Below are 24,708 nucleotides of genomic sequence, written 5' to 3'. Positions count from 1 at the left end.
GAGGTGACTGAGGCCCAGTGAAGTGACTTGCCCAAAGTCACACACGGCTGACAAGTGGCGGAGCCGGAATTAGAACCCGTGACCTCTGACTCCCAAGCCCATACTCTTTCCAGTGAGCCACGTTGCGGCACGGGCCTGGAAGTCGGAGGACGTGGGTTCTGATCCTGGCTCTGTCCCTTGTCTGTCGTGTGACCTCGGGCAAGTCACCGAACTCCTCGGTGCCTCGGCGACCTCATCTGTAAAATGGGGATTAAGACGGTGAGCCTCACGGGGGACAGCCTGATCCCCCCGTATCTACCCCAGTGCTTAGAACAGTGCCCGGCACATAGTAAGCGCTTAACGAATACCAACATTATTATTATTACAGTGCCCGGCTTATAGTAAGAGCTTAATGAATATCATTAAAAAAAAAATCAGTTGTGATCCCACGGACGCTCTCTCGTTCGTTTCAGCGACACGGCGTCCGAGAGCGTGTTTCAGGAGGTCCTGCAGCGGCTCACGGAGGCCCGACGGGAGGCGGAAGTGGCCAGCGCCGACTGGGCCCGGCGGGAACACCCGGAGCCCTGCTTGCAACTGGCCGCCGAGAGCTTCCGATGCCTCCGGAACGCCTGCGTGCGCTGCCCCGCTAACCAGGGGGTCATCAGGTGACCGGGTCGGGGCCCGCTGCCTCCATTCTCTCATTCATTCGTTCATCCGTTCGTTCGATCTTTCGATCGTATTTCTGGAGCGCCTACTCAGCGTGGCTCGGTGGAAAGAGCCCGGGCTTGGGATTCACGGGTCATGGGTTCTGACCTCGGCTCCGCCGCTTGCCAGCTGTGTGACTTTGGGCAGGTCACTTCACTTCTCTGGGCCCCAGTTACCTCATCTGTAAAATGGGGGTTAAAACTGTGAGCCCCACGGGGGACAACCTGATCACCTCGTATCCCCTCAGTGCTTAGAACAGTGCTCGGCACATAGTAAGCGTTTAACGAATACCAGCGTTATTATTGTTATTACCGTATGCAGATTCCTGTACTAAGCACTTGGGAGAGTACAATACAACAATAAACAGACACATTCCCTGCCCACAGACAGCTTAGAGTCTAGAGGAATAATAACGATGGTATTTGTTAAGAGCTTACCGTGTGCCGGGCACTGGGCTAAGCGCTGGGGTGGATCCAAGCACATGGGATCGGTCACAGCCCCGTCCCACGTGGGGCTCACCGTCTCGATATCCGTTCGACAGATGAGAAGCGATGTGGCTCAGTGGAAAGAGCCCGGGCTTGGGAGTCAGAGATCATGGGTTCTAATCCCGGCTCTGCCACCTGGCAGCTGTGTGACTGGGCAAGTCACTTCACTTCTCTGTGCCTCGGTCACCTCATCTCTAAAATGGAGATTAACTGTGAGCCTCACGCGGGACATCCTGATTACCCCGTATCTACCCCAGCTCTGCTCATAGTAAGCGCTCAGCAAATACCGACATTGTTATTTTTATTATTCTCGGTGCCTCAGTTACCTCATCTGTAAAATGGGGATTAAGACCGTGAGCCTTACCTGGGACAACCTAATTCCTCAGTTTCTACCCCAGCGTTTAGAACAGTGCTCGGCACATAGTGGTCGCTTAACAAATACCGAAGTTATTATTATTATTGTTAGGAGGGAACTGAGGCCCAGAGAAGTGAAGTGACGTGCCCAAGGCCACACAGCAGACAGGCGGCACTGCTCAGCGCGCTGCTCTGCACGCAACAGATTTGGAAGCTCCTCGAAGACAGGAATAGTGTCTTTCTAACTCTGTTGTTCTCTCCCCAGTGCTTAGTACAGTGCTCTGCTCCCAGTAAGCCCTCAATAAATACCTCTGATTGACTGACTACAGTGTTTAGCCTGTAGAAAGCATGTAGCAAATCCCACAATAACAATAATAATCATCATGTTCATCATTATGAACTTGCGGATTTTTACAGGTCAAAGCCCTGTTGAGTTCCATTAGCATCAACAAGGGCTGATGAGGTGTGGCCCAATGGAAACGGCCTGGGAGTCAGAGGCCCTGGGTTCTAGTCCCGCCCCCGCCACTAGTCTGCCGTATGACCTTGGGCAAGTCACCTAACCTCTCTGTGCCTCAGTTCCCTCCTGTGCACAGTGGGGATTCAATTCCTCTTCTCCCTCCTACTTAGACAGTGAGCCCATGTGGGATCTGATGATCTCGTATCTACCCCAGCGCTCTGTACAGTGCTTGGCACATCGTAAGCAGTTACTATGTACCGCTATTATCATTATTGTCATTAGGAGGCCCGCCCATATAGAATTGGACTGAGTCGTGTGCAGAGCAGCTTCTCCCTCAGGATCTCCGGTTGGAATCCACTGTCCCGTTCATCTCTGTCCAGGCACCGACGGACAATAGATCGGTCAGGGTCGGATTTTCGGGGAAAATCGTCCTCTCCAGATACGCACAGTGAACCTCTTTTTCTAGATCAGTCAGTCAGTCGTATCTAGCGAACACTTTCTGTGCACAGAACTCCGTACTAAACACTTGGGAGAGTACAATGTAAGATTGTTGGTAGACACGTTCCCCGCCCACAGTGAGCGCACCGTCTAGGTGGGAGACACACGTGAATCCCGACTCTGCCACTTGTCAGCTGTGGGACCGTGGGCAACTCACTTCACTTCTCCGTGCCTCAGTTACCTCATCTGTCAAATGGGGATTAACCGTGAGCCTCACGTGGGACAACCCCATCACCCAGCTTAGAACAGTGCTCGGCACATAGTAAGCGCTTAAATTCCAACATTATTATTATTATGAATCGAAATAAATAAATGACGGATACGGACGTAAGTGCTGCGGGGCTGAGGGAGGGAGGAATCGAGGGAGGAAATCCGAGTGTAAGGGTGACGCAGAAAGGAGGAGGAGAAGAGGAAAAGAAGGCCCGATCGGGGCCTCGGTCTCCCCACTGTTCACTGTTGTCATTCTGGGATCTGCCTCAGTCTCTCCGCTGTCTACCACTAGCAGCTTCGGTGTCTCCCCCGACCATCCACTGCTTCAGTCTCGGTCTCCTCACCGTCCACTGCTGGCAGTCACGGTCTTTCTTCTCCTCCCCCGCTCCCCCTCAGCAGTCCATTGCCTGCAGCCTCGGTCTCCTCACCCTCCACCGCTGCCCCTGTGGGGTCGCACGAGCCTCATTCACCTTGTCCCCGCTGGCAGTCGGTCCCGCCCCGGGTCCGGGGTCCAGGCCTCCTTGGGGTCAGCCCTTGAGTCGCCGGGGTCTGCATTCCGGATCGGCTCCGCCCCGGGGAGGGATGACTGCCGCCCCCCGACCCCGGGACGAGGCCCGCCGGCTCCAGGGCCCCCCCCAGGGGCACCTGTGGAGACGCCTGGCCCCATCCCCAAGGCTGCCCCGTGCCACGTTCGCTATGGGGGCAGTGGGGAAAGCTCTTTCGCTCAGCCACGGATACTGCCCGCCGTGCCTTCCCACACCCCCTCGCTGTCACTTGCTTCCGGACGGCGGAGGGAACCGAGCTATTTTGGGGCTCCGCGTCTCCCCCCGGTAAATGCAGCCACCACCTGGGGTTCCCCAGCCGGGCCTGGGGGGGAGCAGACGTGGGAATGATTCCGGTTTTTGGCCGCGACGACGGTGCCCATCGGGCTGAAGGGGCCGTTCCTGGGCCAGGAATTTTAGGAATTTCATAATTATTAGTGGAGGGCGGCGGAGGGAGGGAGAGGATCTGTCCCTCCGCAGATTGGCTCTCGTCTTCTGTGGACGTGTCCGCTCTCTCCTTTCCCTAAGGTCGATTCCAAGTGTTTTTAGGAAAGGGGTTCACTTCGGGCTTTTCTTTTTCTTCTTTTCTTCCTCTCTCATCGGATTCCCGGTCTTCTTCAACACCTTGGGCCAAGGTCTTCGTGCGAGCGGCAGAGATTTTATTTTCCGGCCCGAGACTTCCCATCCGATGTCCCTTGGCTTGCGGCCACGCCTCCTCCAAGAGCCCTTCCCCAGTTAAACCCCCGTTTCCCCGGCTCCCTCTCCCTTCTCCGTCACTGTGCACTTTGATCTGTGACTTTCGAACATTTGATATTCGCACAACCCACAACACTTATGTACATATTCAGTTATGAAGAACTAAATGATAATGATATTTAATTGATTTCTATTAATGCCTGTCTCCCCATCTCGACCCGAAGCTCCTCCGGGCAGGGAACGTGTCTGCTATTTCTGTTGCATTGTCCTCTCCCAGGCGCTTACTACAGTGCTCTGCACATTGTTCAGCATCCACATAGACCCCGATCCGCCAGGGCTCGTGTTGGCTGGGGCGCCAACACTCCCACTCGCCGGGGCTCCGGGATTCATTCATTCATTCATTAAATTCAGTCTTATTTATTGAGCGCTTACCGTGTGCAGACTGCTGTGCTAAGCACTTGGGAAAGTACAGTGCAGCAATAAAAAATAAATAACTCCCATCCCCCGAGACTAGGCTCCTGGGCTCCCGTCCGCTGGGACTCCCGTTCACCGGAGTCCCGGGAATCTTGCCCGCCGGGGCTCCCGTCCACCGAAACTCCCGTCCACTGGGGTTCCCGTTTCATTCATTTCTATTTATTAAGTGCTTTCTGTGTGCAGAGCACTGTACTAAGCGCTTGAGAAAGTACAAGAGTGATAATCCCTGCCCACAACGAGCTCACATTGTAGATGGGGGGAGACAGACATCAATACAAATAGACAGACCTCGATACAATGGCTCCCGGGTGCTGGGGATCCAGGACTCCCGTCCCCCGGGACTCCCGTCCATCGGGGCTGCACGGCTCCCATCCGCCGGCACTCCGGGGGCAGCTGGCGGGGCGGGGCAGAGGGGGCAGGGTCATTCTGCTCCGTCCAGGATTTAAGGAAAGAAGGCATTTCATCCGGCTTTTCGTTGCGTTCCAGGAACCTGAACTTGATCGGCGTGGCCGTGGATTTCATCTGCTTGCTTCTCCGGTCCAGAGCCGAAGGAGAATCGCCGTCGTCAGGTACCCCGCGCGGCCCCTTCCTCCTTAGGAGACGGTTTTAGAGTCTGTTCAGCACAGCCTGGTTTGCTCAGCGGAGCCAGTGGGCCCCTTTAGTTAATAATTAATAACTGTGGTATTTGTTAGGTATTTGCTAGACGCTGTACTAAGCATGGGTGGACAAGCAGATGGAGTTGAACACGGACCCCGTCCCGCAAAGGGCGTCACAGTCTTGGAGGTGCAGGCTTTTCAGCATTCGTTCATTCATGCATTCGATCGTATTTATTGAGCACGTACAGGGTGCAAAGCGTTGTACGCTTGGGAGAGTGCAATAGAACAACCTAACAGACCCATTCCCTGCCCACAGCGAGCTCCACTCTCGAGGGGGAGACAGACGCGAATAGAAATAAATAAACGGCAGGTAGGGACATAAGTGCTGTGGGGCCGGGAGGGGGATGAATAAAGAGAACAGGTCAGGATGACGCAGAAGAGAGTGGGAGAAGAGAAATAATCACGATAATAATGATGTTGGTATTTGTTAAGCACTTACCATGTGCAGAGCACTGTTCTAAGCGCTGGGGTAGATACAGGGTAATCAGGTTGCCCCACGTGAGGCTCACAGTTAATCCCCATTTGACAGATGAGGTAACTGAGGCACAGAGAAGTTAAGCGACTTGCCCACGGTCACACAGCTGACAAGCGGCAGAGCCGGGATTCGAACCCATGACCTCTGACTCCCAAGCCCGGGCTCTTTCCACTGAGCCAAGTTCAGTGGAAAGAAGGGCTTAGTCAACAGGGACAATTACTTGTCACCTCACCGTGGCCGTCAGAACCGGGCTCGTGGCTGGATGGAACAAATTATGTAATAGTAATAATTGAGCACTAACTATGTGTCAAACACTGTTCTAAGCGCTGGGGTAGATACTACTTAATCAGGTTGGACACAGTCTCACAGGGCTCACTTTCCAAGAGGAAGGAGAACTAGTTTTGAATCCTCATTTTGCAGGTGGGGGCGTCTAGTGCAGTTACTAGTCATAATCCCTACCGTCAAGGAGCTTACATTCTTCTGTGGGCAGAGAGCACTATACTGAGCGCTGGGGAGGGGACCAAGAGTTCGTAGAGACGATCCCTGCCCACTAGAAGCGTTCCCTCTCTTACAATACTTGTTTGCATTTCGAATATTCTGGACCCCTCCATCATCCCATCCCCAGACCGTTGTCCTTTTTGGTTTGGCAACAGACCGATTCTCCACCCTTCTTTCAGACAGGAGAGTCTTCCCGCGGAGCTGCAGCTCTCGGTCGAGGGAGGATTTGTTTGGACAGCGGCTGTTTATTTCACCTCAGTTTCAAAATTTCGTTTTTGTAGCCAGAAGAGAAATACCCAATTTCTCTTCCCAAATGCCCAAAATTAGAAGAAGAGAAATACACTACGGTGCTCAAAATTAGAAAATTAAAAAATAAATCAGCATGCCGATCCATGTCGATTCTAAATAACAGCGTCCTCCTGCGGGTGCTTTATTTAAGAGCCTGTTTGTGTGACGAAATTATCGAAAAGCTCAGCATTTTCTACCGTTCGCGGTGGCTTCAGGGGAATCCTGCAGCAGAAGCAGCATGGCCTAACGGAAAGAATACGAGACTGGAAGTCAGGGGTCATGGGTTCAAATCCTGGCCCTGCCATACGTCCGCTGGGTGACCTTGGGCAAGTCACTTCTCTTCTCGGGGGCCTCAGTTACCTCACCTGTAAATTGGGGATTAAGTCAGTGAACCCCATGTGGGACAGGGACTGCCCCACCTGATTAACTGGTATCTTCCCCAGCAGTCAGAACAGTGCTTGGTACATAGTAAGTGCTTAATAAGTACCATAATTATCATTATTATTATTATCATTAACCCAGCCTGTGCACTTGACTCCTCTAACGCCTGCCTACTCACACTGTACCTCGATCTCATCTATCTCACTGCCGACCTCTCACCTACGTCCCGCCCCTGGCCTGGAACCCCCTCCCTCCTCCTATCCGACGACCGCTGCTCTTCCTGCCTTCAAAGCCGTATCGAAGGCCCATCTCCTCCAAGAGGCCTTCCCTGACTAAGCCCTCCTTTCCTCTTTTCCCACTCCCTTTATTCACCCCTCCCTCAGCCCCAGAGCGCTTCTGTTCGCAGTTCATTTATTAATATTATTGTCTGTCTCCCCCTCTAGACTGTGAGCTCTCTTTGGGCAGGGAACGTGTCTACCGACGCTGCTGTGATGTACTTTCCTAAGCGCGTAGTTCAGTGCTCTGCACAAAGCAAGAGCTCGATAAATGTGACTGATCGATGGATTGATCCAGCCTGGTCCTCGCCTCACAGCGGTCCGATAAGGTGCCCGGGAAAAGTAGTCCGAAACTCTTTTACCGATCAGAAAGATACCAATTCCAGTCTTCGGGCGGACCCCTCGGCCAGCTTGCCTTCATTTTTGTCACCTTAGACTGTACGATTGTTATACGCAGGGAGCGTGTCTGCCAGTTGGGTTGCGTTGTACTCTCCCAAGGGCCCTGCGCGTGGTAAGTGCTCAATAAATGCCATCGACTAAGGCTGAGATTGGCTTTTGCTGTCTCTGCGACGAGCAAGCGTCTGCACGCTTGAGGTATTTATGTATTTGATTGCAGTGGAGGAGGTACAGTTGTCGTTGAGAGGCGGATGGAATTTGAAATTGTACTTCCTGAAGCCTGTAAAATTCATATCCTTTTTAAATTTTTTTTTTAAGAGAGGGCCCCGCTGCTCTCTCCACCCCAAATCCGAAGTAAAGAGCTTCTAAACCAAACGGGAGCTGCAGCCCCCAAATTGGAAACACTGTCTTCCCTGCTGCCTGACATTTTTGAGAATAGATGGATTGAAAGCGCCGGTGGCCGTTAGAAGATTAGATTGCTTAGATCAGTCAGGCAATCGTTCGGTCAGTTAAACGGATCGTAGGAATGCCAGCTGCTGGAGCAGATTCACTGATTTAAGTGCGGCGTTTCTCAATTTGATTAGCATTCTTAACCAGCATCGATCAGTCGATGAACCGGTCGTATTTATTGAGCGATTACTCTGTGGAGAGCACTGTACTGATCGCTTGGGAGGCTGTTTTATAACAGTGTCGGTAGGCAACTTCCCTGCTCACAGTGAGCTCACGGCCTAGAAGGCGGGGAGACGGACATTAATATAAATAAATAAGTGACGGATATGGACGTAAGTGCTTTGGGGCTGAGGGTAGGGTGAATAAAGAGTGCAAATCCAAGTGCTAGGGCGACGCAGAAGGGAGCGGGAGAATAGGAAATGAGGGCTTAGGGAAGGCCTCCTGGAGGAGATGGGCTTTTAATGAGGTTTTGAGGGTGGGGAGAGTGATTGTTTGTCGGATACGAAGAAGGAGGGCATTCCAGGCCAGGCAGGATGTAGGCCAGAAGTTGGCGGCAGCATAGACGAGACTGAGGTAGCGTGAGAAGGTTGGCATTAGAGGAGCGAAGTGTGCGATCCGGATTGGAGTAGGAGAGTAGTGAGGTGAGGAAGGAGGGGGCAACGTGTTTGACTGCTTAAAAGCCGACGGTGAGGAGTTTCCGTTTGATGGGGAGGTGGAATGGCAACCACTGGAGGTCCTTGAGGAGTGGGGAAATGTGGACTGAACGGTTTTGTAGATAAATGATCCGGGCAGCAGAGCGGGGGACCGGAGTGGGGAGAGACCGGAGGCCGGGAGGTCAGCGAGGAGCGGCCTCATATACGTGCTCCGATCCGAGAGCTTGGGAGAGCGCAGTAGAGTTCGTAGACCTGATCTCTGCCCTCGGGAAGTGAACGGTCTAGCAGGGGAGATAGGGAAATCATTTTACAGGGAGGAGGAAGTAGGAGAAAGGGGCCGCGTACATGAATCGGTGCTCAAACAGTAACGTAAGGAAGTGTCCCTGGACAGAAGTGCCACTGATGGTTATCAGAACACAAGTGTGAAGTTGCTTACCTGATAGGGGAGATGCCGTCGTCACGGATGTGGTTTTCCCAGGGTTTTTTTCCTTACTCTGGTATTCGTTAAGTGCTTACCGTGTGCCGGGCACCGTACGAGGTAGTGGGATAGATACAAGCCAATCAGATTGGACTCGGTCCCCACCCGACGTGGGGCTCACAGCCTTTATCCCCATTTTACGGATGAGGGACCCGAGGCCCGGAGAAGTGACGTGACTCTCCCCGGGCCATCCAGCAGACAAGCGGTGGAGTCGGATTTAGAACCCGGGTCCTTCGGGCTCCCAGATCCGGGCTCCATCCCCTGAGCCACGGTGCTTCCCAGGGAGGGGCTCATCCATTGCGCTCCGGTTGTTTCGACCCCCACGATTTCCCCAAATGCGGGAAACTCAACGGTGGAATGTGTAGTAGGGGGACCTGGGTTCTCCCTCTTCCCAAGAAATGCGCCATTTATTTATCTCTATTAATGTCTGTCTCCCCCCTTCTAGACTGCTCACCGTGGTCAGGGAACACGTCTAGCGACTCTCTTATACTGAACTTTCCAAAGTGTTTAGTACAGCGCTCTGCCCACAGTAAAGTCCTCAGTAATTACGATTGATTGGTTGACTGATTGATATTCTGTTCTAAGAGCGGAGTTTCCCTTAGATCATTTTGGGCTACCTGCATCTACGAGCTTGTTTCGCGGAAAAGAACTCGCCTCACTGTGAGTGAGAGAGTTCTTGCACTCCAGTTCTGGGGAGGACATAGTCTGTTATTGTGTTTCTCTGAGTTTGTTAGGAGTCGGTTCATCGGTCAGTGGTGTTTATTGAGCGCTTACTGTGTGCAGAGCATCGTACGAAACATTTTGGAGATGGAGTGTAACCAAGTTGGTAGACGCATTTCCTGCCCGCACTGATGTTATAGACTAGAGGGAGCTTCTGGTCTGGACAGGCCGATTGCTTATTTTTTCCCGTTTTAATCGTTTGAGCCAATTTGTTTGACTTGATTAGAATCATCACTTTTGGTGTCTTCTTACTGTGGACCAGACGTGAGCCAAGCACCAGAGTATTTACGTTAACCCTTCTCTCCCCACTAGACTGTGAACTCATTGTGGGCGGGGAACGTGAGAAGCAATGTGGCCTAGTGGATAGAGGCCGGGCCTGGGAGCCAGCAGGACCTGGGTTCCCATCCCGGTTCTGCCACCTGTCTGCCGACGACCTTGAGCGAGTCGCTTCGCTCCTCTGTGCCCTGGTTACCTCATCTAGTCGTGGGTTCTAATCCCGGCTCCGCCACTTGTTCATTCAGTAGTAGGCTCCGCCACTTGTTCGTTCGATAGTATTTATTGAGCGCTTACTATGTGCAGAGCACTGTACTAAGCGCTGGGAATGTACAAATCGGTAACCGATAGAGACAGTCCCTGCCCTTTGACGGGCTTTCGGTCTAATCGGGCGAGACAGACACCGTGTGACTTGGGGCAAAGTCACTTATCTTCTCTGTGCCTCGGTTCCCTCGTCTGTATAATGGGGATTAAGACTGTGAGTGGGACAACCTGATTGCCTTGTATCTACCCCAGCGCTTAGAATAACAACAATAATAATAAGGATGATGGTATTTGTTAAAGCGCTTACTATGTGCCCGAGCACTGTTCTAAGTGGAGCTGGGATTAATAATAGTAATAATAATAACGTTGGTATTTGTTAAGCGCTTACTATGTGCAGAGCACTGTTCCGAGCGCTTGGGTAGATGCAGGGTAATCGGGTTGTCCACGTGAGGCTCACAGTCTTAGTCCCCATTTTACAGATGAGGTAACTGAGGCACAGAGAAGTTAAGTGACTTGCCCACAGATTAGAACCCGTGACCTCTGACTCCCAAGCCCGGGCTCTTTCCATTAAGCCAGGCTGCTGCTCGTCAGCTCTGTGACCTCGGGCAAGTCATTTCACTTCTCTGTGCCTCAGTTACCTCATCTGTAAAATGGAGATTGAGACAGTAAGCACCAGATGGCACAGGGACCGTGCCCAACTTGATTTGCTCGTATCACCCCTGGGCTTTGTACAGTTTCTGGCACATGGTTAGTGCCATTATTTTCCATCTAAAATATGGAAAATCATTATTTTCCATCTAAATCTCCCCCCGCCTGTTCAATTGGGTCATTTGAGTGTAGGTGCCCTCTCTAGACTGTAAACTTGTGGTGGGCAGGGAATGCGTCGGTTTATTATTTTATTTGTACTCTCCCAAGCCCTTAGCACAGTGCTGTGCACACACTGAGCGCTCAATAAATACGATCGAATGAATGAATGAACAGCGCGATCGCCGCCATCTCACAGTTCGACTCTTTCCGTGCCCGTTCTTCAGTCGGCGTCTCTCTGGATTTTTCTTTTTTTTTCTCTCTCTCCCGGGCCGAGTGGATCCGTGCCAGCACTTGGCTACCGCCGTTGAAGTGAAAGCTATAATTACATTGTCAAAATAACATTTATAGTATTATTTTCAGGGAATAATTGCGGGAGTGTGACGAATACATTATGCTCGTCAACATTTTATGTAAACACGCGCATGAGTTTATTATTTGAGTTATTGGTGTTGCTTTTGGCCTCCGCGCCTTTCCAATCTGTAAAAACAATATTGGCATTTTCTTGGTCTTTGTGCCCTTCGCCATGTGAACTCGGAGATCGGTTGATAGAGTCCCCGGTGAAAGTCATCTAGGCTGGAATGTCTCTTTCGCGTTTCCATCGCTCCGGGTCCGGGTCGAAGCGCACGCCCGGGAAACCCGTCCTTCCCCGATTGCCGTTCGGTGATTCCGAGCCTACGTTTTGAATCGCCCGGTGGAACGCGGGGCCAGTGTGTTCTCGGAACGACCGTTTCCGTTGTTTGCCGTCTTCGTGTTAAATCAAATTCGGCGGGACTCGTCAGCGTGCGCGGAAGGTGCCTGATGGTGGCTCAGTGGAAAGAGCCCGGGCTTGGGAGTCCGAGGTCATGGGTTCTGATCCCGGCTCCGCCGCTCGCCAGCTGGGTGACTTTGGGCAAGTCACTTAACTGCTCTGTGCCTCAGTTCCCTCATCTGTAAAATGGGGATGAAAACCGTGAGCCCCGCGTGGGACAACCTGATTACCTTGTATCCCCCCAGCGCTTAGAACAGTGCTTTGCACATAGGAAGCGCTTAACAAATGCCACCATTATTATTATTATTATTACGGGCAGCCCGAGGCGCAGCCAGTGGAAAGGCAGATCCCGTCATCGCCGGTCTGGACGTCCGTGGCGTCCGGCTCGGGAGGACCGGGGGCCATCCCCCCGCCTCCGGTGGGGCGCCGACTCACCTCTGAAAAGTGAGCCACTCGAGAGTAAGGAGCGAGCCTGGGTTTTTTTTTGTCGTTGGTTTTTTTTTTTAATGGTATCTGTTAAGCGTTTACTACGTGCCAGGGATTGTGCTAAGCGCTGGGGTAGATACAAGCTCATCAGCTTGGACTGATGGAGCGCCCCGTTTTACAGATGAGGGAATCGAGGGCTCAGTTCCCTCATCTGTAAAATGAGGATAAAGACTGTGAGCCCCATGTGGGACGGGGACTGTGTCCAACCTGATTACCTCGAATCCACCCCAGTGCTTAGAACAGTGCCAGGCACATAGTAGTAAGAGCTTAACAGATACCGTAATTACTTTTTGAACACCTTCGCTATTTATTTCTATTTCCGTCTGTCTCCCCCCTCTAGACCGTAAGCTCACTGTGGGCGGGGAAGGTGTCTGTTTACCGTTATGACGAACTCACCCAAATGGGGCATTCTGGGAGAGATTCATTCATTCATCCCTTCATCCCCATTTTACAGATGAGGGAACTGAGGCCCAGAGAAGTGAGTTGACTTGCCCACGGTCACACAGCAGACGCGTGGGGAAGTCGGGATTGGAACCCGTGTCCCCTGACTTCCAGGCCCGGGCTCTTTCCACTAGGCCACACCTTTCGAGACCTGCCCGTCTCTTCTCGGGACCTCAGAGCACCTGCGGGTCCGCACCGTTGGGCAAGAGTGATAGAAGAGAAGCGGCGTGGCTCAGTGGAAAGAGCCCGGGCTTAGGAGTCAGGGGTCACGGGTTCTAATCCCGGCTCCGCCACTTGTCGGCTGTGTGACTTGGGGCGAGTCACTTCACCTCTCTGGGCCTCAGTTCCCTCATCTGTAAAATGGGGATGAAGACCGTGAGCCTCACGTGGGACAACCCGATGACCCTGTATCTGCGCCAGCGCTCAGAACAGCGCTCAGCACATAGTAAGCGCTTAACAAATACCAACATTATTATTATGATTTCACCCTGGCTTAGGTTGTCAGTGGGAACCCGGTGTCAGTCTCCCTCGGGAATTTTGCCGTCTTCAGCCCGGCCAGCGCTGTCGACACCCGTTCCCCCCGGGTCCGTGGCTTGGGCCTCCACTACAGCGGGGACCTGGGGGGTTCTGGCGCATCGATCATTGTCCGGTAGCATTTATTGAGCACTGACTTTATGCAAGGCGCTGTACCGAGTGCTTGGGGGAGTACAGGAGGACAATAAACTGACGCATTCCCTGCTCAAAACGAACTTACAGTCCAGAAGGGGAGGCAGATATTAATAGAAATAAGTTACACCAAACCCCGGATCTGCTACAGCAAGGCTGGGGCCGGCAGGGAACCACCCCCAGCGCCGGGAATCTGGCTGTCGACAAAACGTAAACGAGGCGGGGTCGAGGACCAGCCGGAGCCCCGCTCTGCCCGGTGACCTCGGGCAAGACCCCGCTCCTTTCTGAGCCTCAGTCTCCTCCTCCGTATAAGGGGAACTTAAATACCCGCCTCCCCCACCTCGCCGAGGGCTCGGGAGGAGGAAAGGAGTTTTCCGTCACGGCCGATCCCAACCCGTAAATGATGATTCCGATCCTGGAAGAATTCCCCGTTCGCGGCTGGGAACGGTAGGCGGTCAGTGGTATTTACCGAGTGCCTTCCGGAGCCTGGCGCTGTACTGAGCGCTTGGGAGACTGCGGTGCGACGGGAAGGGGAGATGCGAAACCTGTCCACGAGGAGCTTGCGGTCTGCGTGTCAGTCGGTTGTATTTATTGAGCGCTTACTGGGTGCAGGCCTCTGTACCAAGCGCTTGGGAGAGTACAGTATAACAGTAGTACAGACACATTCCCTGCCCACAACGAGCTTACAGTCTAGAGGGGGAGATAGACATTAATATAAATGAATAGATCACAGGACCTAAGTGCCGCGGGGCCGGGAACGGGGGGGGGGGGGTGAATAAAAAGAGCAAGTCAGGGCGATGCGGAAGGGAGAGGAAGTGAAGGAAAGGAGGGCTTAGTCGGGGAAGGTCTCTTGGAGGAGATGGGCCTTGAAATAAGGCTTTTAAAAGGGGCGCGTGTCTGGAATTCAGCTCGCTACTCAGTGTCGGACTGTGCTCCGGGGCTCTTTTTTCTTTTTTTCAAGGTCTTCGTTAAAGGTTCACCGTGTGTCAGATGCTGTTCTGAGCACTGGGGTGGGTCCAGGTATATCAGGTTGGACACGGTTCCCTGTTCCTCGTGGTGCTCACCGCCTGAGTCGAAGGGAGAACGGGAGAACTGAGGCCCAGATAAGCCAAGCGACCTGCCGGGGGTCACTCAGCAAGCATTTGGTGGAGCTGGGATTTGAACCCTGATCCTCTGACTCCCGGGCCCGTCCTCTTTCCGTTAGGCCTTGCTGCTTCGCCTAGAGAAGTGAAGTGACTTGTCCGAGGTCTCACAGCAGAGAAGGGGCGGTGCCGGGATTAGAACCCGCGTCCCTCGGCTCCCGGGTCGGGGCTCCTTCCACCAGGCCACGCTCCCTCTCCAAAAGAAGCGACTCGCCCCGGGTCACACGGCAGACGAGCGGCGGATCTGAGGGATCTGAACCCGGGTCCTCTGGCTCCCGGGCCCCAGCCCTTCCTACGAGGCCGCGCTGCCTTTCGGTGCTCTTGGAGCCTTTTTTCTGTTCGGGAGACGGGGTGCGTCCCGGCCGGGGGGCCGGGGTCTGGGAGGGTGGTCCCTGGGTCCGGCAAGGGTGCTGCTCAAGGGAGGAGGAAGAGGAGGTGGTTCTCCCCGGTGATCCCGGGGCCTCCCAGCGAGCGGCCGAATTTCCGCCTCTTCGGTTTTTCTTTTTTTTAAATCGGAGGGATTTGTGCTGAATCCGGCGTTCTGGGTGGCTCCGCTCGAGACGCGCGCCGTCCCTTCGGAGCGCGAACCGAGCCAGTGGCAGCGCGGGGGCGTCCAGAAATACTCGGAGAGAGATCTGTTTGTTTTTCCGTTTGAAAGACACGGAAGTGACCGAGGGCCGGGTCCGGAAGGAGTCGGGCACGGGGGGGGAGACAAGGAGATTCTTCAAGGGGGGAGAAAGCAATCCACCGTGGACGTTCTCCGATATCAGCTTCGGATGACGAAATGAACGCTCGCGCGGGCCACCGAGAATCCAGACGGCGAGGTGGCGTTCACGGTGGTCCTCGCTGCTTCGTCTCAACCCCCGCCCCCCGCCCCACCCACTCGGGAGGTGGGAAGTGGCCGGGTGACCCCGGGTAGCGCCGGGGCCGTGGGGCGGGCGCGCTGGGCGGTCAGAGGATTTCTCCAGGCGTGGTTTACCATCCGCGGCGGGGAGCTCACTGGTTCTTCTCCTGCGGCCCTCCATCGAGGGGGCCCTGTCCCGCCCTGCGTGCCCCTCCCTGCCCTGTGTCCTGTTACTGTCGTGTCAGTCGGCCGTTTTGAGTCTGCTCTGGGTTTTTCCGGGCCGCCGAGAGAAACGCCTCACGGTAACCGCCCCCGCCGAGGGGCCCCGCTCCCGGCGGGCTCCGGGCCCACCGGGTCGGGAGAGAAGCTGCTCCCGCGGGCCTTCGGACTCCTCCGTCCCCGCCGAGACGGGCACGCGTAACCGCCACCTTCCCTCCCGTCACCAAGGGGCCCCGCCCCTCCCGGCACGCTCCGGGCCTGCCGGGCCGAGGAGAAGGCCGCTCTTCCTCGGACCGCCCCGTCCCCACTGAGATAAGCTCCACGGTAGCCGCTTCCTTCCCTCCCAACCCCGAGGGACCCGCCCCCGGCGGGCTCCGGGCCCGCCGGGCTGGAGAGAAGAGCTGCTCCCTCACCCTCCGTCCCTTCCGAGACGAGCACCGAATAACCGCCGCCTTCCCTCCACCCACCTAGGGTCCTCGTCCCCAGCAAACCGCGGAGCAGAGCCGCTCCCGCGCCCTCTCGGGCCCCTCCGTCCCCGCCGAGATTTTGCGTTTACTTTGGATGTCGGTTCATGCCGTGTTCGAATGCCTCATCACCCCCGCTGCGCCTGACTCCAGTTCCTTCTCTCCGCTTAAACTCATTCATTCATCCAATAGTATTTATTGAGCGCTTACTACGTGCAGAGCACCGTACCGAGCGCTTGGAACGGACAGATCGGTAACGGATAGAGACGGTCCCCGCCCTCCGACGGGCTCACGGTCTGATCGGGGGAGACGGACGGACGAGGACGATGGCGGTAAATAGAGTCGAGGGGAAGGACATCTCATTAAAACTCGTAGATTGTTCATTCAGTAGTGTTTATTGAGCGCTTGCGATGTGCAGAGCACTGTACTGAGCGCTTGGAATGGACAGTGCGGCAACAGAGAGAGACAGTCCCTGCCCAGTGACGGGCTCGCAGTCTAATTATGCACGTCCCACCCTCCCCAGCCCCCAAGTGGGTCTAATTCGCACCCGAGAGTTCTTCCTCTAGACTGTAAGTTCACTGCGGTCAGGGAACGCGTCTGCTATAGCGTTGTCTCGTCCCCTCCCAGCTGCTTAGTACAGGGCCCTGCACACCCTAAGCACTCGATCGATCGATTCCCAGCCCGTAGTCCAGCGTTCCGCACACCGTGAGCACTTAATAAAAACTTCTACTCTCAGGGGAGGGGAGGGTTTCCATGATTTCCGTGGTTTCCAGCGCTTAGTACAGTGACCGGCACTTAGTAAACACCCAGCAGACACCATTGCGATGATGCCGATATTGTATTGTCCTCTCCCGAACGCTTAGCGTAGTGCTCAGCACGCGATGAGCACTCCATAAATACCCTCGATCCGTCGATCGATGTCCCGGGTCAAGGAGCGAAGGCGAGCAAGGCGTGCCGGACACGGGAGAGGGTGGAATCATTCCCCTGCTAGGTTATCCGGCAGTCGGTCGATGGTATTTATTGAGCGCTCACTGCGTGCAGCACACCGTACCGATCACTGGCACGCAGGACTTAACGAGTACCGTACAACCAAGCACTCGGGAAAGTGCAGTGCGATGGAGTGGGTGGATGCAGTGCCCGCCCACAAGGAACCTACGGTCTAGAGGGGAGGTAGACGCTAAAATAAATTGGGAAGCAGCCCAGCCTGGCGGACCTGGCACGGGCCTGGGAGTCAGAAGGACCCGGGTTCTAGTCCCGCCTTCGCCGCTTGTCCGCCGGGTCGCTTCACTTCTCTGGGCCCTCGGTTACTTCGTCGGTAAAATGGGCTTGAAGACCGTGAGCCCCGTGTGGGACGAGGACTGCGTCCGACCCGAAGAGCCTGTATTCATTCATTCAGTAGTATTCACTGAGCGCTTACTATGTGCAGAGCACTGTACTGAGCGCCTGGAATGGACAATTCGGCAACAGATAGAGACGATCCCTGCCCAGTGGCGGACTCACAGTCTAATGGGGGGAGAGGGACGAAAACGAGACGGCATATCACGATAAGTAGAATCGAGGGGTTGTACACCTCATTAACGAAATAAATAGGGTAATAAAAATATATGTAAATATGCACAGTGCTGAGAGGAGGGGAAAGGAGAGGGGGAGGAGCAGAGGGAAACGGGGAAAGGGAGCTTGGCTGAGGGGAGGTGAAGGGGGAGCAGAGAGGGAGCCGAGGGAAGAGGAGAAGCTCAGTCTGGGAAGGCCTCTACCTCCCCCAGCGCTTAGTACATTACCCGGCAGGTAGTAAGCGCTTAACAAATGCCATAAAGATAAAAAAAAAAAAAGGCCAGTTGGCCTAGTGTGTGTTCTACGATCGGCGTTCTTTCTGAAGAATATGCGCTGGCGCTTCCCCGACGGGTTTTTCTCTGCTCCTTTCTCAGCTGTTCGCTGTGGCCTCCAGTTTCTAGGCAACATTGCCACCGGAAACAGCGATGCCCAGGACGATATTTGGAAGCGAGGATTCCCGGAAATGTTTGCGTAAGTACGCTGACGGGCGGTGGGTGACCCCCGCGGGTCCGGGGACCGCCAGCCTCCTCCACCCTCCGCGGGCCCACCACGGGAGGGCCCCTGGACGGCCACTCACCTCGAGGGGCCGGGCGGGGAGTTCCAAGGGGAGACGATTTGCTTAGCACGGGGCTAGGCGTTCGGTACGGCCATCTGCGCGTAGTCAGCGCTCAGTAAATACCACGGATTGAGCCGAAAGGGAGACGTAATAATAATGAAACCTAGTCATGAGCATTAATACTACTACCACTAATAGTAATAATGGAGAAGCAGCACGGCCTAGTGGAAAGAGCCCAGGCCTGGCGGTCAGAGGACTTGGGTTCGAACGCCGGCTCTGCCGCGTACATGCTGTGTGACCTTGGGGAAGTCACTTCTCTACCCCGGGCCTCAGTTCCCTCATCTGTTAAAAGGGGATAAAGGCCGGGAGCCCCACGTGGGACAAGGACCGTGTCCAACCTCATTAAGCTCTGCATGTACCCCAGCGCTTAGTACGACACCCAAAGCATAGCGAGCGTTCATTCGCGCGTTCGTTCGGTCGTATTTATTGAGCGTTTACCGTGTGCCGAACGCCGTAGTAAGCGCTTGGCAGGTACGATACAGCAATAAAGAGAGGCGGTCCCTGCCCCCAACGGGCTCACAGCCTAGACGGTAGAATTATTATTAATTTTTAATGGAATTTCTTAAGGGACGACTGCTCGCTCAGCCCCGTACTAAGCCCCGGGGTAGATAGACGTAGATTGGGTCGGGCACCGTCCCCTCCTGTCCCGCCGAGGGCCGTCGGTGAGTACGAAAGGCAGCTCTCCGGGCGGCGGAAGCACCGGAGCGACTCGGGGCCGAGGCGGAGGACCGGACCGGGCGCGGAGGAGTCGATACCTGTGCCGGTGACTGGTCCGGCGGCCCTCACGCTCTCGGCCCTGCCCGCCGTGTTCCAGTTGGGTCCCCGAGTGCGGCAGGGTGGGGAGGGGAAGGAGTCGGGACGGAGTATACAAGTACGCGCACGCTCTTCACCCACTTTCGGTAGCTAGAGGCAGAGCCGGGTTCCGTCCCATCGGACCGGCGGCGGAATCCGAGCCCGGGTCCTCGGACGCCCGGAGCCGAGGCCTGGCTTCCGGCCCCGCGGCCCGGCTCGGCTACGTAGACTCTCCCACCGGAAAGCTTGTTGCGGGCGGGGAACGGCTCAGCTGACTCTGTTGTATCGTTCTCTCCCAAGTGCTTAGAACAGTGCCGTGCACACAGCAAGCTCTCGGTAGATACCGATGATCTATTGGAAGGACGTTTCTGTAAATCGGGCGGCGGAAGATGAAGCGCTCGGCTTCCCGCGTCCTTGGAAATGTCTGGAAACCCTCCAAAATCCTCTCCGAGTCCATCTGCGCACCTGACGGGGGCTGATTTCGTTCATTCATTCGGTCGTATTTATTGAGCGCCTACTGTGTGCAGAGCACCGGACCGAGGGCTCGGTAGAGGACAGTACAACAATAAACAGTCACATTCCCTGCCCACGACGAGCTAAAAGTCTCCCGGCGCTTAGAACGGTGCCTGGCGCATAGTAAGCGCTTAAAAATACCATCGTTATCCCTAGAGGGAGGGAAACAGACATCAGTAGAAATAAATAAATGGCAGATTTGTACAAAAGCGCCGTGGGGCCGGGAGCGGGGAAGAACAAAGGGAAGAACGGAGGGAGCCCGGCCTAACCCGCCGCTTCGTCGACGGTCTCACAGGCGCTGCCTGAGCCACCCGGACGCCAAGGTCGCCGCCTACTCGTCCATGGTCCTCTTCACCTGCCTGGACCCCGCGAGGACGGAAGATCTGCTGCAGGAGAAGCACCTGGCGGTCGCCGTGCCGGTGATAGAAGCCTGCCGGAACCACCCGGAGGCCGGATGGCCGTAGGTGTCCCGGGCCGGGGTTCGCTCCCGCTTCGGCGGGCCGGGGAGGGCCGGGGAGGGACTCTTCCGGCGCGTTGGAGAGGAGGGACGTGTCGGTTCTCTCCTTCCGCCGTACTCCCCCCGGCGCTCGCCGCGGCGGTCTGCGCAGAGTAAGCGCTCGGTGAATGCCGTCGGCCGACCGACGGGGGAGGGTCCGGCGAGGGGAGCGGGGAGGAGGCCCGGGAGAAGGAGGGCGGAGCGGAGGGTCGAAGGCCGGGAGGGAGAGGAGGGGCCCGGGCGCCAGGGAGGCAGCCGTGGGGAGGAACGATGATGACGACGAGATATGGGCCGGGGGGCCGGGGAGAGTACCAGAGTTGTAATGGTAATGTTGGTATCCGTTAAGCGCTTACTTTGTGCAGGGCACCGTTCTGAGCGCTGGGGGAGATACAGGGTGATCAGGTCGTCCCTCGTGAGGCTCGCCGTCTTCATCCCCGTTTTCCAGATGAGGTCACTGAGGCCCAGAGGAGTGAAGCGACTCGCCCGCAGTCGCACAGCTGCCAGGTGGCAGAGCCGGGATTCGATCCCGTGACCTCCGACTCCCAGGCCCGGGCTCTTTCCACCGGGCCCCGCCGCTTCTCGGGGTTCTCGTGGGGTTCCCGGCCAAGTGCGCAGGTGGAGGAATTGAAGGGTCGGTTAGAGAAGGCTCATCGGATTGGATTTTAGGGGGGTTTTAAAGGTGGCGAGCGTGGTGGATTGTCAGCCGTGAAGGGGGAGTAGTCACATCGCGGTCGTTTTCGGGCCCGGTGAGGCAAGGCACTATTTCAGAAGCCCAAATTGTCGTTTACTTTCTCGCTCGGTTTGATGGGGGGGAGGGGGGCTCTGCTTTTGTTCCTTCCAGACTACGTAGCGCGACCTTTGATCATCTGTTACTATTTAAGTCTTTGGAAACTAATAGACGGAGGAGGGAGAGGAACAGGGAGAGAGGGAGAGGAGGAAAGAGAGGAGAGGGTGGGGGGAGGGAAAGAAAGAGGGAGAGGGTCGGGGCGCAGAGGAGGCGGGAGAGGCGCGAGAAGATGGAAGACACGCAGCGAGACGAGATAGGGCGAGGAAGGAGACGAACACGGCAGAGGGAGACGGGGAAGAGAGAGACGTTCTCTCTCTTTCTCCCTCTCTGTCTCTCCGCGTCTCTCTCTGAATCCCCGGGGACGGGAGGAAGGAAGGGAGATGGGAGCAGGGGCCCAGCGTCCGCCCCTCGGCCCAGATGGAAAAATGATGTCACGGTGCGGTGGGCTCCGCTGGCGCTTCAGCTTCTCGCAGACCGCGTTTCCGTGATGCGGCGGGAGATTAAGGCGGGAGGGAGCTGGTCCTCCCCACTCTGCCCGGGGTTATTGGATCCCGTCGCGGAGGGGAGGGAGGGCGGGGAGCGGGGGCCGCCGGCGGGAGGCCGTGCGGCCGTGGCCACGCCGCCTCCCCAGGCCCCCCCCCCCCCCCCCGGCCCCCGATCCCGGAAGGAAGCGAGCGGGGAGTAAGCGCTCGGTAAATGCCGCCGAGTGACCGACTTACCGTTAGTCCCGCTACCGCGCCGAGAAGCAGCGGGGCCCGGCCGCAAGAGCCCGGGCCCGGAGGGCGGAGGACCTGGGTTTTAATCCCGGCCCCACCTCCGGCCTGCCGCGTGCCCGTGGGCGAGTCACGGCACCTCTCTGGGCCCCGGTTTCCTTTTCTGGAAAATGGGGACGCGGTTCCGGTTCTCCCGGCTTCTTAGGTCGCGAGCCCCGTGGGGGACGGGGACGGCCACCGACCTCGTTGACTCGGGTCTACCCCGGCGCCTAGTACGGTGCCTGGCACGCAGTAAGGGCTTAACGGATACCATCGGTATTAAATACCATTTATTTCTACCATTGCTTGATACGGGCAAGTCGCTTAACTTCTCTGTGCCTCAGTTCCCTCATCTGTAAAATGGGGATTAACCGTGAGCCTCACGTGGGACAACCCGATGACCCCGTATCTCCCCCAGCGCTTAGAACGGCGCTCTGCGCGTAGTAAGCGCTTAACAAATACCAATATTATTATTATATGGCCTCTTAGTGCTCCCCTGGCTTTTGCTGCTTTCTGTTGCCTGGATATTTTTTTCCGATGACGATACTATTGGTATTTGTCGAGTGCTTACTGGGTAGAGAAGCGGCGCGGCTCAGTGGAGAGAGCCCGGGCTTAGGAGTCGGAGGACATGGGTTCGAATCCCGGCTCCGCCGCCCGTCGGCTCCGCGACTCTGGGCAAGTCGCTCAACTTCTCGGTGCCTCGGTTACCTCGTCTGCCAGACGGGGATGAAGACTGAGCCTCACGGGGGACAACCTGATTACCCCGGATCTACCCCGGCGCTTAGAACAGTGCTCGGCACATAAGAAGCGCTTAGCAAATTCCAATATTATTATTATTACAGAGCTTTGTACTAAACACCTGAGAGTACAGTAGAAGCCTAATGGAAGAGGGCTCACTCTGAGAAACCCTTAGTACAATGCTCTGCACCCAGTAGGCACTCAATAATAATAATAATAACAGTAATGATAATGGTATTTGTTAAGCACTTGCTATGTGCCAGGCACTGTTCTAAGCCCTGGAGTATGTCCAGGGTAATCAGGTTGCCCCCCGTGGGGCTCATACTTTTAATCCCCATTTTACAGATGAGGTGACAGAGGCCCAGGGGAGTTAAGTGACCCGCCCAAGGTCACACAGCAGGCAAGTGGAGCCGGGATTAGAACCCACGTCCTCCAAGCCCGCGCTCTTTCCACCGAGCCACGCTGTTTCCGTAAATACCATCGACGAGAAACAGAACAAGGCCCCAAATGCTGGTGACTGGGTAAAGCTTTTCTAAGAAACCAGTCGGTCAACCAACACTACGGTATCGTCATCGTCAACAACAGTGGTATTCGTCGAGCGCTCGCTATGTGCAGAGCACTGGACTGAGCGCTTGGGAGTACTCTGCCCACCGTAGACTGTAAGCTCCCTGCGGGACATGATAATGTTGGTATTGGTTAAGCGCTTACTATGCGCGGAGCACCGTTCTAAGCGCTGGGGGAGATACAGGGCGATCGGGTCGTCCCCCGTGAGGCTCACGGTTAATCCCCATTTTCCAGATGAGGGAACCGAGGCACCGAGAAGTGAAGTGACTTGCCCACGGTCCCACAGCCGACGGAAGCGTCTACTACCTAGTGCACTCTCCCAACCACCTAGTACTGTGCCGGGCAGGCGGTAGAGTTTGAGCCCCTCGCAGGCCGAGATCGTGACTACTAACTCTGCTGACCTCTCCCAGGCGCTCAGTACAGTGCCCCGCAGCCAGTAGCCACGTGAACAGGTGGTAAAGCGCCCCCTGGTGTTGAGGCGCGTTTGCCGCATTCCAGCGTGGCACTCCGGGCGGCTACCGAGTGGATGCCTGGGCATCTTTTGGCCGCTCCTCGGGCCCCCGGTCCCCCGCTCTGCCCTTCCTGCCGGGGATCTTGCGTTTCGTTCTGTTTTATTTTTTGTGATAATCATTGAGCGCTTACTATGTGCCGGGTGCCGTTCGACGCGCTGGGGTAGATGCGAGCTGATGGGCTCGATCACGGTCCCTGTCCCACGTGGAGCTCACGGCCTTCGTCCCCGTTTTACAGGCGAGGGAAGTGAGGCCCAGAGACGTGAAGTGACTTGACCGACCTCACGCCGGAGGCGGGGGGCGGGGGCGGGATTAGAACCCAGGACCTTCCGACTCCCAGGCCCGGGCTCTTTCCGCCGGACCACGCTGCCTCTCACTTGGTGCCGGCCCCTCCGTCCCCGCCGCCGGGGGCCGTGACTCAGTAACGATGATAATGATGTTGGTATTTGTTAAGCGCTTACTGTGTGCCGAGCACTGTCCTAAGCGCTGGGGTGGATGCAGGGTCGTCAGGTCGTCCCACGTGAGGCTCACGGTCTTCATCCCCGTTTTACAGATGAGGGAACCGAGGCACGGAGAAGTTAAGCGACCCGTCCGCAGTCACCCAGCCGACGGGTGGCAGAGCCGGGATTCGAACCCGTGCTCTCGGGGACCCGGGAAAGGGCGTAACGGGTCGAGGGGGAGGGAGGGGACCGGTAGTCCTCGAAGAGGAAACCCCCCGGGTTCGGGTGGCCCGAAGCGGAATGGCCCTGCGGAAAGAGCCCGGGCCCGGGAGTCAGAGGTCCTGGGTTCCGATCCTGGCTCCGCCCCGCGTCCGCCCCGCGACCCCGGACGGGTCACTTCGCCTCTCTGGGCCTCAGTCACCTCATCCGTAAAACGGGGCTCGAGACCGTGGACCCCATGAGGGCCGGGGACTGTGCCCAACCCGACTCCCTCGTATCTACCCCGCGCTTAGGACGGGGCTCGGCACGTGGTGAGCGCTTAACGGATACCACGGTTACCACGATCGGTCCGTGGCGTTTATCGAGCGCTTCCCGGGTGCAGGGCACCGTACCGAGCTCTTGGGAGGATACGGCCTAACAGAACAGACGCATCACCCGCCCACAGCGGGCTCGCGGTCCAGAGGCGGAGAGTAGGTGGGCGCCGTCCCTGCCCCGTAGGAGCTTAATAATAATAATAATGTTGGTATTTGTTAAGCGCTTACTATGTGCCGAGCACTGTTCTAAGCGCTGGGGTAGACATAGGGGAATCAGGTCGTCCCACGTGGGGCTCACAGTCTTAATCCCCATTTTACAGATGAGGGAACTGAGGCACAGAGAAGTTAAGTGACTCGCCCACAGTCACACAGCCGACAAGTGGCAGAGCTGGG

General features: G+C 56.1%; 1 protein-coding gene and 1 pseudogene across 3 annotated transcripts in view; both read left to right on the top strand.

The window, feature by feature from the left end:
- Positions 1 to 24,708, top strand: part of ATXN10 (ataxin 10) — an 85,078-nt gene that overhangs the window by 6,802 nt on the left and 53,568 nt on the right. For 2 of the 3 annotated variants that reach the window (XM_029078895.2, XM_029078894.2), the window contains exons 2-5: positions 453 to 644; positions 4,887 to 4,969; positions 17,950 to 18,046; positions 19,792 to 19,956. In XM_029078895.2, coding sequence (XP_028934728.1) covers positions 453 to 644; positions 4,887 to 4,969; positions 17,950 to 18,046; positions 19,792 to 19,956 — 537 coding nt within the window. The remainder of the gene's footprint in view (positions 1 to 452; positions 645 to 4,886; positions 4,970 to 17,949; positions 18,047 to 19,791; positions 19,957 to 24,708) is intronic. The other variant, XM_029078896.2, reaches the window with a different exon arrangement.
- Positions 9,207 to 9,345, top strand: LOC114816843 (annotated as a pseudogene).

Source organism: Ornithorhynchus anatinus, chromosome 14 (assembly GCF_004115215.2).
Source record: "Ornithorhynchus anatinus isolate Pmale09 chromosome 14, mOrnAna1.pri.v4, whole genome shotgun sequence".
Lineage (NCBI taxonomy): Eukaryota > Metazoa > Chordata > Mammalia > Monotremata > Ornithorhynchidae > Ornithorhynchus > Ornithorhynchus anatinus.
Note: the sequence above shows the minus strand (reverse complement) of the source record. Positions and strands in the feature narration are given on the sequence as shown.